The sequence below is a fragment of the Neolamprologus brichardi genome, chromosome 13 (genome assembly GCF_056152115.1).
Source record: "Neolamprologus brichardi isolate AB-2024 chromosome 13, ASM5615211v1, whole genome shotgun sequence".
Taxonomy (NCBI): domain Eukaryota; kingdom Metazoa; phylum Chordata; class Actinopteri; order Cichliformes; family Cichlidae; genus Neolamprologus; species Neolamprologus brichardi.
In genome coordinates this window covers 9,575,469-9,593,474 of record NC_142116.1, presented here as the reverse complement: position 1 = coordinate 9,593,474, position 18,006 = coordinate 9,575,469, and the positions used below count along the sequence as shown (strand labels likewise).

The 18,006-nt window shown below is 38.2% G+C and overlaps 2 protein-coding genes across 13 annotated transcripts in view; one reads left to right on the top strand and one right to left on the bottom strand.

The window, feature by feature from the left end:
• rtkn2 (rhotekin 2) overlaps positions 1–4,748 on the bottom strand; it is a 73,108-nt gene extending 68,360 nt beyond the window's left edge. For 3 of the 7 annotated variants that reach the window (XM_006783630.3, XM_006783628.3, XM_006783629.3), the window contains exons 1-2: positions 449–603; positions 50–151 (exon numbers count right to left, since the gene is read on the bottom strand). In XM_006783630.3, the coding sequence (XP_006783693.2) occupies positions 50–151; positions 449–583 (237 nt within the window). In that variant the 5' untranslated portion in view covers positions 584–603. Of the gene's footprint in view, positions 1–49; positions 152–266; positions 421–448; positions 604–4,559 lie in introns of those variants that run through there. The other 4 variants (XM_035904679.2, XM_006783632.3, XM_087850109.1 and 1 more) reach the window with 4 other exon arrangements.
• cep170aa (centrosomal protein 170Aa) overlaps positions 3,940–18,006 on the top strand; it is a 38,852-nt gene continuing 24,785 nt past the window's right edge. For all 6 annotated transcript variants that reach the window (XM_087850107.1, XM_087850106.1, XM_087850104.1 and 3 more), the window contains exons 1-4: positions 3,940–4,098; positions 13,411–13,470; positions 14,013–14,152; positions 17,557–17,646. In XM_087850107.1, the coding sequence (XP_087706233.1) occupies positions 14,048–14,152; positions 17,557–17,646 (195 nt within the window). In that variant the 5' untranslated portion in view covers positions 3,940–4,098; positions 13,411–13,470; positions 14,013–14,047. The remainder of the gene's footprint in view (positions 4,099–13,410; positions 13,471–14,012; positions 14,153–17,556; positions 17,647–18,006) is intronic.

Sequence of the window (18,006 nt, the reverse complement as noted above, 5' to 3'; positions counted from 1 at the left end):
ATATAACACAAAGATCATCATTCTCCATATCACAATCAACAATATGCACCTGTAGCTTCTTAGAAATCTGTCGTATGTACAACAAATTCATATCCTCTACTATCTGGAGAGTGTCTTTCAGAAGACTAGGGCACGGCTGCATGTTCTTTGCCTGCAGGGAGATTAGTTGGAGCAGAAGGAAGCAAACATACAATGATGATGCAGCGTACACGGATATGGTTTCAGGGAAGTGAATATTGACAAAGGGGCACTGCCCCCGAACTAACTTTGCCCTGGAGGGTTGAAATCCAGCTTGAGAAGGGCGTTAGCAAGTCAAGTAGCAGCGCATGAAACTATGTTATTAAAGCCATGTGAATTAAAAAGATCAGCATTCGCGTGTTTGACGTGCACTTTGCACCCACTCCATTGGGTAAATCATACGAAACAATCACTGTCGTACCGCCCATACCTCTGTTTGTAGGAATAAAGTACTCTGTCGTATTTTCTTTCGTTTAATCTCCATATCCACCGCGGAGCCGGCCAAAAACAATGACCTGGAGCCCCCATTTTTCTTGGAAGTTTGAACGTCCCGCGGATCGTCCATGTTGCATGTCCATTCGCTAAGAGCTGCTGCACTTGCAGCGTATTACTGCTCCTGCTTCAAACGGCCGGGGGCGGTTCGATTTCTCTTATCGTACCCCCCGTAAACGAAATCTCCCGTCGCGTTAACATAAAGTAAACCCATTAAAAAGCTTAAAAGTGTGTTGTTCTCTCAGCGCATTTAATATCATATCAAATAAATAAGAATTAGGGTATAAAATGTAACCAATACATAAAGCTACGACTTAATACAATGTTGTAGTCACCACGTCACGCTAGATCAAACCTTAAAATTAAAATAAAATTAAACTCTAACTTACAAATGTCCTATGCAATCGAAATCATTAAATAACAACCATTAAATAAAGAAGAAATAATATTTTAACAATAATACATAAAAGGGTACAGTTCAAAAATAAACATGAAAAAACGTTCCGCTTTTCCCGGCGGCACTGCAATACATAAAAACGAGTGCCTTTACGCCAACAGGGAGGGGGCGTCATTGCGTCAGTGTGTCAGACAAAACAGGGCTGAACCGTTTTCGAGTTTGAATTTTTAGACGGTATAAAATCATAGACAGTATCAGATAACATACATTTTATTACATATATTATTGTTATATTTTATTTTTAATTCATCTGAAAATGTATTTTAAATATTATAATATAATACATACAAACATGTAATTAACTAACAGGCTGTAATGCTAATTTAGAAGTATAATTCTCACGTTTATGCAATGAGCATTTCCATTTTGAGCTCACGTTTTTAAAGCAAAACAAATATGAATCTTTTATATGTTACTGCCATTTAATCGACCTCCTTAATTTCATATTTTTTAAAAGCGGTGGATGTTTTTCTTGTGGTGCTACATCCCTAATTCGTTTGATAATCTCTAGTAGTTTGGTTCCTGGATATCATGCAGCAGGTACAGCCTTCATTATCAGCATGACCTCTGCACAGTCCAGGTGGTGGTACTGTAACAAAAGACCCCGGAACGTAACCAGTGCGAGTCCAGGAAACCCGCCCACCCGGTTCTGGCTGACATCGCTTCTGGTTGAGTTGGAAGCATCCACGGTTGCAGTTGTGGACGCAGGCGCTCCCGAGGATGAACTCCGTCAAGCTGGGCAGAGAAATTCCACTAATACAGGAAATTACATCCGCTTTTAAAAATAAAACGCAGGATTTTGAATTTTAGACGAGGTTCACATGCGGTGTAATCCTCTGAGTCACTCAGTACACAGTCAGCTACTTTACCATCTGGAGAGCATTGTTAGTCTGAGCGACTGTCCTACAATAATCCATATCTGTGTGTATTCATAGGCTGTAACGTTTTATTTCACACTGTAGTCCTAGTCTGCAATTGCACCAGCAGCTGACCTATCTATAAGTGGAAAACGTGTTAACATACAGGCATGTGCCTGAAATGCATTAATTCCTAGAAGGATGCAAGAGCTTGGAATTTTATTGGGAAAGTGCTATAATGGTTTATGGCTTTAAAAAGACTCGTCATGTCTTTCTTACTTATATTTTTTAATAATTTAATCTATGATATCAGTCTTTATCTCTACAATGCTTTTAGTAGCATTGGGTCTAGGGTACAGTAATTCCATAAATATGGTATTACTGTAAATACAAGTTTCTTTTTCTTTATTATTATTTTTTTTAACTTTGCCCATATAATAAATTATTCAAAATACACACAGGTTATTACATGCATATTTTGTCAAAGAATGGTTTCATATATCCAAAAATATAAAAGGATCGATAGGGACACAATGCACACAATTTGGCTTTATAAGTTAGAACAACATGTTGAACTTTTTAGTTGAAACTCATAAGAGAAAGACTTTGGTTGAACCTCTGGTTTAACTCAGGTGATCATGAGATTATAGTTGTGCGTGTAGTTCTGAATATTAAGTTTATTATAGTATCAAATACACAAATAAATTTTAAAAAGTAATTTAAATGCTTTCTGGGGAGACAGCGTTTAAACTGTGAAAGTCACACACCTTGCAGTTGGGGGGCAACCTTAACTCATTTTTTCATATGTGTTGTCTCAAGCTGCTTTGAGAGCTCAATGAGGAAGATCTGTCAAGCACTGATAATACCATTGTTGAATTCAGGGTGCTGACCTGTGAAAAAGGTGTAGGTATTCAGGGTGGCAATGTGAAGTTGTAACACAGCACCGTGGGCCATCTCTATGTTTTACACTTGCAGGTGTCGGTGCCAACCATCTTGTCCATAGTATCTACACCTCCTTTGGTCTAGTTATAAAATTTGATTAATTAGTGTTTTTTCCCCTTTCTGGTATTTTCATTCCCCATTTTGTTGTGATGCATCATGCTCAGGAGTACAACAGCCATTTCTTTCTGCTGACATAGCTGACTATGGTAAAGCTGCCACTGAATGCAAACTCTGTGCTGTAAGCCTCCCTGGACTCAGAAGCCTTCATCAGATAAAGGATGTATGTAGAGTCCCCATAAAAGTGTCTCCAGGAGGCACGGTGAAAGAGTACACTGGAGGAAAAAAATTATCTGTGCCAATGTTGCTTCTTGTCTTTCTGAATCTACTACACAACTGCTGGACAATGGTTTCACCCAGATTCTTATCAACTTCTATCCTTTCTTTCCATTTTCGTTTCCCTATGTTAACCATTTCAGATTGCATAGGGGATGCATGTATCACAAACCTAGAAGATCTTTAGGCCATACTTGACGGGCTTGTTTGGCAGTGACACAATCACTCGGGGTGAACTGCTGTCTGAATGTTGAATGAATGTTGTCTTTTAATCCTAATTTCTCTAAGAAGAAGGATGTTTTATGAACTTTATCATTTACCATTTTTTTATTACCATACATTCTGTACATTCTATTCAACCTATTCTTTTTGCAAACTAAAAACATCACAATCACATCATATCACAAAAAACAAAACTGAAAAATTGCTATCTACTATGGAAGCCCGTTTCCACCACTAAAAAACCCAACATTATTTGCCATCCATATATCAAAATGTCAGGTTTTTATCTGAAAAAAGTCAGAGAAAATAACTCCAAAATGACATAAATCGAGAAAATAACGTAAAATTTCCAGTTAATTTTGAGGGGAAAAAAAACACCCTGAAATGATGACTAAGAATAGCAATAAAAAAATTTTAAAAACTACCTCAACTTCCTTTTAGCGGAAGCAGATTTCCATACTGCGACAGCGGTATGAATAAAACTTAAAACACCACTTAAATTATGATCGACGCCTCAACTCGCAAATCTGAGTATCCTGTTGTCTCTTTGACATTTATTTTGAAACGTCTGACCGGAGGCAGCGATTGGCCTATTTGCCACTTCGACGCCTCTTTCAGGATGCTGGTCCGCTCGCCGCTGTTTTGCAGGGAGTCAGTAGCTTATTGCTGAGCAACGGAGGAAGAGAAGGCCACCGCATAGAGCCAGACTGAACTGCAGCAACGACAGGGCTGGGTTCCACACGGAGTCACAGAGCAAAAAACATCTTTAAGGAAAGGGTAAGTGTGGAGTGTACTTGATTTTTTTTCTTAGCGAACAGTATACAGTGGACAGTCCGTAGTATGGTTTTAGCTAGGTGGTTGACCGTTACTCACGTGAAGTTTGCGGCAGACAAAAAATATAAAGAGTCGCTTTTGCTTTCCTTCTGCAGTCCACTGATGTCAGTTTCCTCTTTCAGTGAGCTCATAGAAAATTCTCCCAAATTTTCAAACCATTAAATCTGTATTAAATCTGAGTAAAATTTAGGAAACAAAAAACACTCCGGCTCTTGTAACGACTATACAGACTGGTCTGACTCCCTCTTGGCTAACGGGATGGCTACTATTGTCAGCAGCGGCATGACAAGCCTACCCTGCTCCACCTTTGTAAGCCGCACAGACTATAGCCACTTTGCTGCCCTTGTAAAAACACCGACCACATACTGCTTCACTCCAGATCAATACTATTGTTTACTACTGACCTGATTTTATCCAGTAGTTGCATCCTTTTGTAGCCAGACAGAGGCTAATCGAGACAAGATGCACATCAATGAAGGTCGGTCACACTGAACGCTTTGTTTATCTTAGTGGAAACATGCTACCCCTCGGATCTTCTTTTAGTTTGTATTGTCTAAGAGGTAGATTTTATGGGCAGGTTTTGCTCTAAGTAAGACAACTGCCGAGTGTTTTCCGATAACGGACCCCCCTCCTCTTCTTCTGTGTGGAGGCTTTGTTTTCGTGGGGCAGATGTAGCTGGCCTGCATGCATCCGCTCTCTTTGTGTTGAGTTTGATTTTTTTGCTGTCATCATCACATTAGCTGTAAAACTTTTGAAAATAACAGCAAATTCTTTAGTTTAAATGCCATATGGTAATTTGATAACTCTTGACAGGCTGTTCATAAGCAAATGGTACTTGATGCTAGAAATCAATGCAAAAATATTGTAATTATTGTTTAATTACTGTTACCAATTTAGCACAAATGCCAGAGGCAGATGCATATCAATCAAAGCCTCACAACTGTTCAAAACATTTAAAATTAATATTTATATTCACAGCATTAGAAGCTGTTTTATTTTATGTAATCAGCTATATTTTGCCCTTTAATTTCATCCAGTAGACTCAAAGGTGCTGGTGAAAGTCACTTGCAGCTCTGGTCTGAGTTTATAACCCGATTAGATGTTCTTTGACAGCTACGTGTTTCACATCAGTGTGTCTTGCTAGTCTCCTCCCTCAGCTGTAAGAATTCAAATTTCTTGGGTTCGAGCCAAAAGAATGTGCAGATAATACCATCCAATCCAGTTTTGCTCCTTTTCCCTTTTCTCCCCTTTTTCCGCCTTCTTCCTGTGTTCTCCCCACAAATGTGGCTGCCAGCAGGGTTGTTGGCTCCACTGGCGGTTGCATTTTTAAAAACTGTGTCAGTGTCACAGGACGGTTGCTGCACTTTCGGAGAGGAAGCAGCAAACTGACTGAAGCTAAACTACAGCCGAGCCTGACTACAGACTTGTCTATTACACTTAAAACATAGCTTTTTTGAGTTTTATTTTTCTTTAGAAAGAAAATCTAGAAGCTTCTTGCAGTAATTCGACTATCAGTGCTGTTTGATCAACTCACATTTAATGTGCACTGCTGTAAATTACCATACTCATTGAGCTTTTTCACCCTGATATTCTTTCTCACCATCTTAACTCAATCTACTGTTCAAAGAGTAATTTGTATGCATATAGTATATCCTTCAGTAATATTTTAAATTCTTGTTTCAAGTTGGGAGACTCTTACTCAGCCTGCCCACGGCCATTGTGTATAGTAGGAAGTTTAGGAAGTGAGTTCATTTTACTTCAGTGGCCCAGGAGTGTTATGTGTGACAGAAAACAAGCCAGTCTTGAACTGATTGTATCTGATTGTATTCAGTTGTATTTAAGATGTTGTTAAAAGTTTTGTAATTGGGAGCCTGTTGCTAAAAATAGAAGTGAATCTCAGTTTTGTAATCTGCCAGAGTAGAAACGTTAAAAGGGTTATGAGAGTGACATAGCCTTGCCTGGTAATGCTCATGCTGGCGTGTGGTGTCAGAGGGAAAAACAAGAGAGGTGAATAGCGAAGTCTGTGGTTACAAATTGGGAGAGACAGCACAGTATACCAGACAAAATACCCAAAAACAAGCATGGAGCATTTTATATATATACAATCATCTGCCTCTCCCTTGTTATGGAACATCAAGGGTGTGTCTGATTTAAAAAAAAAAGAAAAGAAAAGAAAAGAAGATATGCCATTTAACCTCTCACAGAAAGAGAAATTACACATCTGTTTTGGTGTGTAACATACTCCCCTCTGAGTTTCCTTCATTTGATACTTCTTTCCACTAGATATCAATCTTATATTTGAACATGTTCTATTCTCATCTTTCCCTCTGCCAACTCCTGATTGTCCTGTTATGCTAATGTTTATGTTTTTTTTCCCTTCTAAGTGCAAGAGTGAGAGAGTTCACTATTTTTATCTGCTACTGAAGCTATTGCTACAGCCAGGATAAATGTTGGCACCATAATCAAAGTGGCAGGGTTGGCCAAATACTAATGTTCCTGTTAAAGGGCCATGGGTTAGTCATTATCTGCTCAGCAGGGGCTATGCGGGGCCATTAGAGCAGTCATCAGACCAAAGGTATATTTGAAAGGACTGCAATATGTTTTTTATGTAAATGGAGTTTATATGTTGTGCCCTCTTGATGCTAAAATAGGTAAAACTATCTACATGAATAATTAGTTAGTTAAAAGTTTCAGTTTTTTGTAATTAAATATTTATTTCTGGAAGTTTAATAGGTAATTCATGTTGTTTTTTTCATTTACAATTTATTTTTCTTATTCCCTATTAGAAAGCTGCCTCCAGACCTTGTTTCTGAAAAATGTAGTGTACCCATGCTTCAAAAAAAGAGTCACATGAAAATGACTATGCTTCAGGGCATGTGCATCATTAACTCTCTTGGATTATTAATAATCTCTTTTTCAGCATATCTATATTACTGTAAGGATTGCCCAGGGTGCTGATGTTCCTCCTTCCACTCAACATGAATAATACTGTTGTTTTTCCCATTAATCCTGTTCTTCACATTCTATAAAGGTTAAATTTCCATAAGGAGGGCTATAGTTCATTTTGAAGGGTTCACTAAGCATGTGGTGGGTTTATGTCTTAAGGCCAGGGTGTGCTGGGTTGTGTTTGGTAACAACACTGAAGCAGTCAGGATGGATGCTGGCTAAATGATGGTGTTTGCTTGTTTGTTCCTCTTGCCGATGGCTTATGTGGTGTGTGTGTGTGTGTGTGTGTGTGTGTGTGTGTGGCTGCTTTTCTACACCATATGGTCTTTTCTGCTGCATTGAACAGTTTCTTTTTCACCCACATGCTGCATGTAAAAGCCACATCAACTACACATAAAGCCATAGCTGCACACGCGCACCCAAGTTTCTGCTGACTTACACTGCCCATAATGATTTATTATGTCCTTCCACGGTGCTATAACTCTGTCACATTAGATTAATGTGGGTATATAGTCTATTTTTGAACCAGGTAAGATGTGTAAGAATGAAGTCCGTTTTTTACATACACATTTACATTACTTTATTAACCACAGTGGATAAATATGGATAGGATGATAAAGTCACTGGAGAGGCAGTTGATTATTCTTGAGTTATTTATTGTCACAAAGTATTTATACTAATATTTACATTTATATTTAAGAAAGCATGAGTATAGCCTTAAAAATGTTTAGAAAGGTCTTACATACTGATACATACTTATGCTTTTGTTCAATATATAATTCAGTTTGAGATTAAATGGAATATTAAACACTTGTTTACTTTAGATGTACGTGTGTGTGTGTGTGTGTGTGCGTGTGTGTGTGTGTGTCTAAAAGATGCTTATTCTCATTTGGCTTAGTTCTTGTTTTTTTTTTCTTTTGCTCCTGGTGTTTAAGCAGGGTTTGGATGTTAGAAGAGCATCCTTGGCTGAAATACACACTGTCAGACTGCATTCAGCCTTTTTATGATGATAAACCCAAAGTGTTTATCATGGATGTCAAAATATACTCCGTAGAATCCGGCTTTATGTCAGACTGTGATGAGATACCTTTTAACATAATTTGGAAAGGCAGTGTTTTGATTTTACTGGCTATTCTTCCTTTATTAGAAGAAGTTAAAGCAGGCCAATGTCATGTCACAAACAATAAAAATATCACATAATGGTATGTCTGAATCAGCCATAGCTTCTTCTTTTGTGTTCTCTTAAGAACATTTTTGATGTACCGTATCATTGAATTATTCTTAAATAAAATTTATTTTATTTATTATACATTTATTGACTGGTTGCCTTTGTTATTCAAAGTGTTGTAACTTAGTGCTTTGGACCGATACCGATAGACTTATTTCTCTTACATTAGACATTAGACTAAACATGTTTGACAACGGTATCATACTCATGTATTAGAATGGTGCATTATATTCTGTGCAACACAATAAAACTTGTGCTGTTATGTTTATTATTTTTGTCAGTGTTGAGATCACAACTAATTAATCCAATTTTGCCTAGAGTTTGGAAAAAAAATAGTCTTTCTAAAATAGGATTTCTTGGTACTTATAATTAAATAAATCTAAATTGAAAACATAAATAAATGTGCACTAAATCTGTCATTGCCTGGCAGGGAAGGAATTTGAAAGGAGGAGATTTTGCTGAAAAACAAAATAAGAGCATTATCGTGAAACAAAATGCTCCACAGTTATTTTATTTCAATTATCATGTTTTAAAAATTATTGAATGTAAATTCTATTAAAAACAAGTGGTCACCATTAGAAAGTTTTAAAAGGAAATAAAAACATAATTTTTGTTTTTTTCTCCCAAGAGCAACAAAACCTATCTCATATTATGGACAGAATCTTTTTTCTTGTGGAAATTGTCTGGTATATTATTATATCACAACAAGAGCTGGGATACTCCTTTTGTCTTGTTTTTAGAAGAACAATAGATTGTAGTTCTCCACTACATGCTTTCATGTCTGTATGTATGTAGTCGACTAAAACCATTGGGGGATAGAAAAGCCTTTGTCTGTTTGTCCAAAGGTTACCATCTTGTCTTGAGTTTGTTCCCCTGATTTGCACCCCTCAGGGTCCTTTGCACTCTTTGCACAAAAACATCACTAAGCTTGCGAGACTGATTCAGCGTCTCTGACCTATTATTTATTGACATTGATCTGAAAGCCCTCACAGATCTTCCATTGGTGTTATTGAAAGAATAGACTTCTTTGCTGTTTGTTTTGCGTGCCAGTATACTTTCTTTTATTGGTTTTATACCTTCAAGGTACTCTAGAACATCACATACCATCTTTGCTTTCTTTGTGAAGCTACAATATTGCTTATACTATCAGTCAGAGTGACCAGAGTTTAATTTAGTACAGCTATTGCTCTGTTCTTTGTCTGTTTAGCCTAAGGGCCTGTAAGTGCTGAAGCTACTGTAACTACTGAGTGCTGTTTATATTTGGACAATCAGCCTCGGCTGTTGTAAACATTAGATGCATTGTCTCATGTCTGCCAGACAAATACCAACCAGACAAAAAAATCAAAGCAACAAGTACCTGAAAGGTTTTTTAAATGTAATTACTTTGATTGATCCCAGTGAATAAGGAGCAAATGTGACAATTATTATTATTATTTTTGTATTTTATTTAACTGCTGTCAGATACAGGCTATAAATGCAGGCATGCAACCACGCCCTTAGAAGTACTAAGTTTGGCTCTTATCATAAGACCATGTGGAAATGAGTGTGTGAGTGTGATGAAAGAATGAGTTGTCTCTCTGTGCTCATCCCATCTCTTTCCCCTTCGTCCTCTCCCTCTTACTGTCTGTCGCTTCGTTTGCGTAGGACATATGTGTGTGCGATGTCTCTGTGTGTGATGTGGTGCGAGTCAGCTGTCATGGTTGTGCCAGTTGATGTGACATCTGGAAAGTTAGAGAGGAAAAGCAGATGAGTGTTTTCTAATGGTTACCCAGCTGTTGCATCATCCTGGAACGCACACTCCAGCCAGATGCTACGTGGAGAGTAGCAGGCCAGTACCAAAAAAAAAAAATCATATTAGGTGATGCCAGTAAATAAACTAGTGCTCACTGACATCACTTCCTCCTGCCACCCTTCAGCCAGCGTTTATGATTGGGTAATTCATGTCAAAGGAGGAGGTTTGAATTGTTGAAAGGATAAAAGGCTATTTGTATAACTTTTTCTGGTCCGAAATACATACAAAATACATCCATCCATTCGCTTCCGCTTATCCTTTTCAGGGTCGCAGGGGGCGCTGGAGCCTATCCCAGCTGTCATAGGGCGAGAGGCGGGGTACATCCTGGACAGGTCGGCAGTCTATCGCAGGGCCAAAACACAGGGATAGACAACCATTCGCACTCACATTCATTCGCACATTCACACCTAGTGACAATTTGGATTATCCAATTAACCTATCCCCACAAGCTGCATGTCTTTGGACGGTGGGAGGAAGCCGGAGTACCCGGAGGGAACCCACACAAACACGGGGAGAACATGCAAACTCCACGCAGAAAGACCCCGGCCTGATGTTGGAATTGAACTCAGGACCTTCTTGCTGTGCGGCAACAGTGCTAACCACCGTGCCACCGTGCCGCATACAAAATACAAGTGCAGTTAAATCGGATTTTCCAAAAGTCAGTGAGCAGCCTCGCTATAGATAACAAATGTTTTTTAATTCATATCAGCCTATCAAAAATGACCTAACTGTGCTCTGTGGATGCAAAGATGAGTGTCTGCAGCGAGGAGCGCTGCACATGCTTCCTGTATCTCCTCTGCAATCTTCTCTATACAAAGAGTTCACAGTCATCTTAGAATAATCCTCCTGTTTCAGTCCTTGTGGATGTGTGCGTGTGTGTGAGATTGAGTGTGTTGGAAATAGTGTAAGTGCAGGTCGGGGGTTGGGAAATTCCTTTCAAAACCCATGAGTCACTATTCCTCCTTATTAGCCCTAGTAGAAAATGCTGCTGAAAACGTGCTACATCGCCACTCCAGCGTTTACATATATAAACAGTGTGTTTGAATATGTAAACAATGAAATATTTTTGTCCTTCTTTTGGCTACGCGTTACACATTAGTGCTTTGTGAATTGCCCATGCAGTGCCTTATATTGCATGATATGTCAGACTAGCTGTCCAAAACACAAGGACTTTTCTAATATTTCTAATATTGTTACTTGGATGCACTCGCACTCACCGTTTTTATTATAGAGAAGGAAAAGACTACATGCAGAACTGATAATATTTCCCTCTCAGCCGTGTGTCCTTCTTCAGACCTACCATTGCATTCCTCCATCTGTGCCACATCTTTCATGTGAAATAGTGAGAAGATTTCTTTCCTTTTAATGGCACCATAAAGGAGACTGGTATGGATTGCATCCAGACTATTTAACCACATTCTCATTAGGCTTGCATTCTGATGTGAGTTTGCAGTGGTTATTGAGACAGGCAGCTCTGTGATGCTTTAGTTACAGTCGAGTAGGAAACCACAAACAATTATAGTTCTGTTGCTAGGTTTGGTTGCACTAGTGGTGTATCCAAACACCATTATCTGTAATATCTGCCACATAATATTCACATGTACCTGCAGGTTTGTCAATACAAATTGTGCCACCTGTTAGCCAAACAGGTGGCGCATGCAATGTAAGCAGAACATCATTAGTTGGGATCTGATCATTAGCCCTGGTGCTGGATTTAATATATGATAATAATCTTATTTATTTTGCAGATGAAAACATTTTAAATTAGTTTACTTTTATTTTAACTTCACAGTTAACATGAGTTTACTATACTAAAATAAAAGGAAGAGAAGTTATGTAAAAAATAACACTTAGCAACATGACTTGGATGGGTCTCAAGTGAAACCTTTTCAACTTTGAGGTGAGCTAAAAGTTGCAAAAAGACTACAACACCTCCCTGCAGAAGTGACCAATACAAGCTGTGCAAATCACTTTATATTTGGTTGGTGCTTAATACTTATGTTTGCTCCTGATAATTGCATGTGAAAATGCAGAGAAATCATATGTCAGATTTAGTAATTTGAGAATGTAATCACTGTTGTAAAAATGCGACATCTTCAAAAGTGCTTCTCTCTATAGCAGCTTGTTGCAGCACATTACTTGTATTTGAGTACCTACCAAGTTTCTAAATTTTCCTATTAAATCTTTCACTCAGCATGTAAAGCTGTCAGATATTCAGAGTGGTTACTGGAATGAAAGCTGATCTGTTTTACATCAGAGACAGCTGCTGATACAGTCCTATTCCCAACCCATATTTCCTACAGTGTCATGCAAGAACTGAGGTGTGCAGTTGATTAAAACTTTACCCAAGAGATTATTGAGTTGGTATACTAAGTACTTAAAAGGTCAAGTGAGCAAGAGCTTAGCTCAATAATCTTTAATTCCCACTCTGGTGGGCTTTTCTTGGCACTTTCTACACACGACAGAGAGCTCTGGTTATTTGAGTGTCACTTCAAATTAATGTCAAAAGCTTGGAAACTTATTTTTAATTTGAAATAATTACTTAGGAAATGTTTTAGAACCGTCCAAACCCCACATGAACAACAGTATGTTAAAATGAATTTCATAGCTGGTACAACATTAGTTACAGCTAAAATTTAGTTTAAAATGCCCCTTTAGTCTCATATTTTACACCCTGTTGCTTATTCAGACAGGAACAGTCACTCAGTCTGTTGCTCAAAACAAACTTCTAGCATGCTCAATCAGTTTAAAAATAGGTATAGAGGTCAACAGCCCATCAGTTAGATCTCCTTAATGCTGTAGTTTCAGGTCTAGGCAGTTAGAAAGTAAGAATGGCTGGCTTTGACCTCGTTTTTAGCTCATCTGAAGGAGAGCAAGGGGAGGAGGGAGGCAGGAGGGAAAATTAATGTCCTGATGGGCCGGCCAGCCAACAAATCTACATCACTTCCTCCTCTAACATCTGGCAGTGATCAAGGCAGGCAGAGAGAGAGAGAAAGAGAGAGAGAGGATGTATCTTACTGGCTGGCCCAGTGTTCATTTCCAGGCGTAGACAGAGGCATCACATTGCAAGACCGCCCACTCGATCTCATTCCCCCTTGGAGCAAAACAAAATGAAGATGGAAAGAGTTGTGAAAGACTTTTTCTCAGACCATCTCTGATGTCGTCATGATCTCTTCTGTCATATGAGGTTACCAATTTTTCATGATGATAGAAAATCTGTGATTGCCTGAATCTGTGAGAATAAATGAAAAAGAAGAAAACAAAAATGTTGGTTCTTCATCTTTTTCAGGATGGCGTAGCTGTGTTTTGCTGTCAGTGGTCAATCTGCAGTGAGCTACCTGGAGCAGAGGTGTGTAGTAGAGTTCACCAACATATTTCATTCAAATTATGACTTACTTTTGCATACATTCAGATTTCATGTACATTAATAAAGAGTTCTATTTTTGAATACTGTGGTGCACTGATAAGTTAAACCTTGATCAGTGATCTCCACAGGGTATGGCAACAAACACATTTTTCATTCTTTTTTTTATTACAATCTGTTATTTTAAATAATACTGTTGGTACAAAACAATTCCTCCCACTGTTGTTTATATACTGTTTTTATAAAAATTATCCACACATATTCGTAGATTTCATTTCTGAAATATGATGTATCAACATTTATTTAGAGTGTAAGACTTAGGTTGATTCTAAGAAGAGGTGTTTTCTTGGGGGGGAAGACTGGCTCTGGATTATGAGGAAAAATGCCAGGATTACAGCTGTAACCTTTGAATTTGAATTCTATACAAATATTTTTTGCTGAGTGGGTAATTTGCTGTGGATTCAACCACATCTAAACTGTGGTCACAGAATAACAGATTACTTACACTTCTGCATGTTTCTTTTCAGGAGGTTTGCATGAGAGGCTGCTGCAGGGTACAAAGATGAGCGTGACCTCCTGGTTTCTGGTTAGCAGCGGTGGGACTCGCCACCGACTCCCACGGGAAATGATCTTTGTCGGCCGGGATGACTGTGAGCTCATGCTACAGGTAAAGACATTTGACATGCCTCTTTTTTTTTCACTGAAAAAAAGCCCCAATAAAACAATCGTGTTTGATTTTACTGTTTAGAGATCATTAAAACTGCTGTACACATAGATGTGACCTTACCTAGAAATTTCTCTCAGCCTTAGAAGTAAGCTGCCGAGTTCACTTCTTGTTTCATTGGACAGTGCAATAACTGTACTAAGGATTGAACAACAATAGCACACAATGCTCATGCTGCTGCTCTTAAAGTAGCAGAGGTTGATTTATATGTCTGTATGCTGATGTCGCTGCAGCTGTGCATGCATCCAGAGAGACCACGTGCATGCTCATGTGTACCTCTGGTCACTGCACTAATAATAGAAAGTGGGGCAGATACCTCTTGAGTTAGATCTTTTCTGATGTGTGTTGTTGTGGATAGAGTATTCATCCATGGCTACAGGACTCCAGTTATGACATTACATTTTTAGAGAACTTTTCGTAGCCACCAGTGCCTGTCAGAAAGTATGATTGTCAAAACACATTTGTTTAGCACTCACTGATCCTGAGTCAGCAGACATTTTCTGTTCACTGTTTACATTGTGCATCACACATACACTTCTGTCTGCTTTTAGTTTCTGTTTTCAGTACAAAACCTCTATACAACACTGAAAATTAGATTTTCTGTGTGTAATTTGTATTAGTTAAAATGATAAATGTTCAGATAATCAAATCTAATTTTCATAGTTGTTTAAAATACAACCTATGTATGAGTTTAATAGTGTAGATTAGCTAAATCTACACTATTAAAATAATTTAGATGTCATGCGTTGTGTGAAATGCATGTGAAGCAGAGACTAAAGTTGATATATATATATATATATATATATATATATATATATATGCAAAATATCTAACTTTTATGGTAAAATATTTAAAAAGGATATGTTATAAAACAAACTCGATGATATCTTACTAATGTCTTTGCATCCATTAAACATGGAAAGTACTTGCTGTTCAGATGGTATCGTATCACGCCTTTACAATCTGGTTTCTCACAGCCTTCAGTGCTTAAGTAATACAGGTTGTTTGCTTTGCTTTGAGTTGTAAAAGATCTCTTTCTTTTCTTCAAGTGGTTTCTTAATGTGTTTTTGATGACCTGCGTGTCTTCGGCTTCTGTATGTGGATATTTCTTTCTGTGTGTCTTCTTGTAATTCTATCCCTGTGATGTGTTTGGAACCAGAGAAAGATAGGGGAACTATTCCAAGTTACAGACATTATTGGTTTTGTGTACTTGGACAGCACATGTGAAGCGGCTTACAGTTACCCTCCATGTGACTGTTTTAACAAGCCAAGGCATCATCACATGGTTTAAGGCTGCTTGTGTCATGCACCAAATAAAACTGTAATGCACACTCACAGATAGAATATCAAAATACAAGTGAATATATGACAGAATTTATCACACAGTTGCTTGAGTGGTCTGCGTAAGTGTTTTGTAGATGTTGTGTTGTCAGCTTGAAGAATTAGCTTGTTTTTCCCATCAGTCATACTGTGTTTGTGCTACATTGCTTTTGACAGTCGTGGTATTTGCAAATTAAGGATAATGATCCGAAACGCCTAGCTCTTATTTTCTTATTGAACAGAGAAGGTGTTTAGTGAATAGAGGAACACCAAACTTTATGACATTAATTTAACTGCTACAAATGATTTTTCCTGAATTAAACATTTTGAGGACGTGGCTTGGCTCTGCATATGTTCTGTTGGTTGTCAGTGCGTCTGAGTATAGCAGCACGAGTCCTCTCTCCTGTACAATGAGCAGCTCAGCTAGTCTCTATCCTGTTTGATCTAGCCTAATCTCACTAAAGTAATCGCTTTCACAGTTGGCCCTCTGGAGTTGCTTCCCTTGGTTTTACTAAGCCTTGCAGCTTTATCTTAACATTTTTTCTTCACCACGAGCATGTTTCTTTGTTTAAACAAGGAGTGAATGGCTTATAGGAAAGTCATATGAGAACTGAATATCAGATTCAGCTCCCATAATCAGCACTGGCTGATTTCAGTGGAATAAATTCACTATTGTCTGCCTTGCTTCACTGCAGAAATTACTTAGTCTTTGATTATTTTTAGTCATTATTAGTTCTATTTTTAATGGTGCCCAATGTATCTGTTACTTTTATAGTTTCCATCCTTTGTATTTGGCTGCCCTGCCATCATTTCTTTCACCTATGCTTAATTGTTTCCACTTGCATCTCGTTGTTACCTGTGTTTCGTCACCAATCGCCTCTGTGAGTATATACGGTCCTTTTGACATCTGTGTCTTTGTGTATTGTTATGGATTCTTTGAACACTGCCCTTGGGCCATCTTTTCTGTGACATCTGCATTGTTAAAATTTTGCATTTAACAGGTTGGTGAAAGAGGTTCTGTGGTTCCACAACCCTAAAGCCCTTAGATGAACCTGAGTTTATGCTTGTGCACATATTTACTGGATATAACATCTGTATTTGTCAGCGTTGGAGAGGTTTAAGGCTGGCAACAGAAATGTGGTCACTCCCAGATGAGCTAATCATTGAGAAATGACTTGCCTAATATCAACCCCAGATCCAGCAGACTTTTCAATCTCAAACAGTAAAATTAAAATGGAAACATTGACATTTCCACACAAAATAATTCCAGGTTTTCTTGCTTTATTTGCATTTTTATAGATTTAGGGTTTTGCAGTAGATATCTGACTGCAGCAATTTGCTAACCAGTCAGTGTCATTGCAATTCTTCAGATACATGAAACATTTGTGTGGCACTGGTACATGAGACATATTTACCAAATTCCACAGCATATTTCTCTCCGAGGCTCTTGCCATCTTTTTTTTTTTTTTTTTTTTTAGCTATGCAGAAGGTTGCAGTGTTTCTACTGGAAATTGTTTATCCTCAAAACAGCCTGCTTAAAATCAATATTTTACCTCCAATCTCCAATTACTATTCCACTGCTCCTCTTTGTCTACTTTGTGTGTGTCTGTGTCTGTGTGTGCGCAAAGTGTGTGTACAGCTGTGCACAAATGCAAATGATTACAAAGAGCCCTGACACAGACATTGAAATACCTGCTGATATGCTTAGAGTTGATATGATAGTGGATATCATATGCAGTAACCCTGATATTTACCTTCAGAGTTACATTCTTGACATTGTCATGGATTCTGATAATTCCACAAAGGCTTCGGTTCAGTGACATACAGCATTCTAATCGTTTATGTAAGAAACAGTTACTGTCCTGATGTTTAGTGTGAATAACCTGTGAATCTGTGCTGGAGTGCAACAGCACACATGAAGAGTAAAGCCAACAATCACACATTATTTTGAGGTCCAGATGTCAATAATCACATTAACAGCTGTTACCACTTGCTAATGTTTCGTGTTTGTTTCCTTTTGTTTAAAGTCGCGCAGTGTGGACAAGCAGCATGCTGTCATCAACTACGAGCCTGGGACTGATGAACACAAGGTTAAGGATCTGGGCAGTCTGAATGGGGTGAGTACAAACACCAAAATATGCTAAGGACAGGAGTAAGCATCAAGATAAAAGGACTAGAAGAGGATACAGAGTCAAAAAGCAAAGGGAAAAGGGGGAGAAGATGGATGACAGATGGGGAGGAGTAAGATAATAAAAGGATAGAGAGAAATAGAGAGAGAGAGACCAATAGATACAAAGAAACAAAACATTCAATATAGTCAAGTTAAAAGTAGGAGAGATGGAGATGAGGTTAGAGATTGGTTTATTTCTGGAAGTCATTGGGAACTTCTTTTCTGCTGCTAATCAATCACCTTGTCAATCAAGATTCATATCAAGGCTTGGATCAATTTGAATCTAAACCCAATTATGCAAATTGCT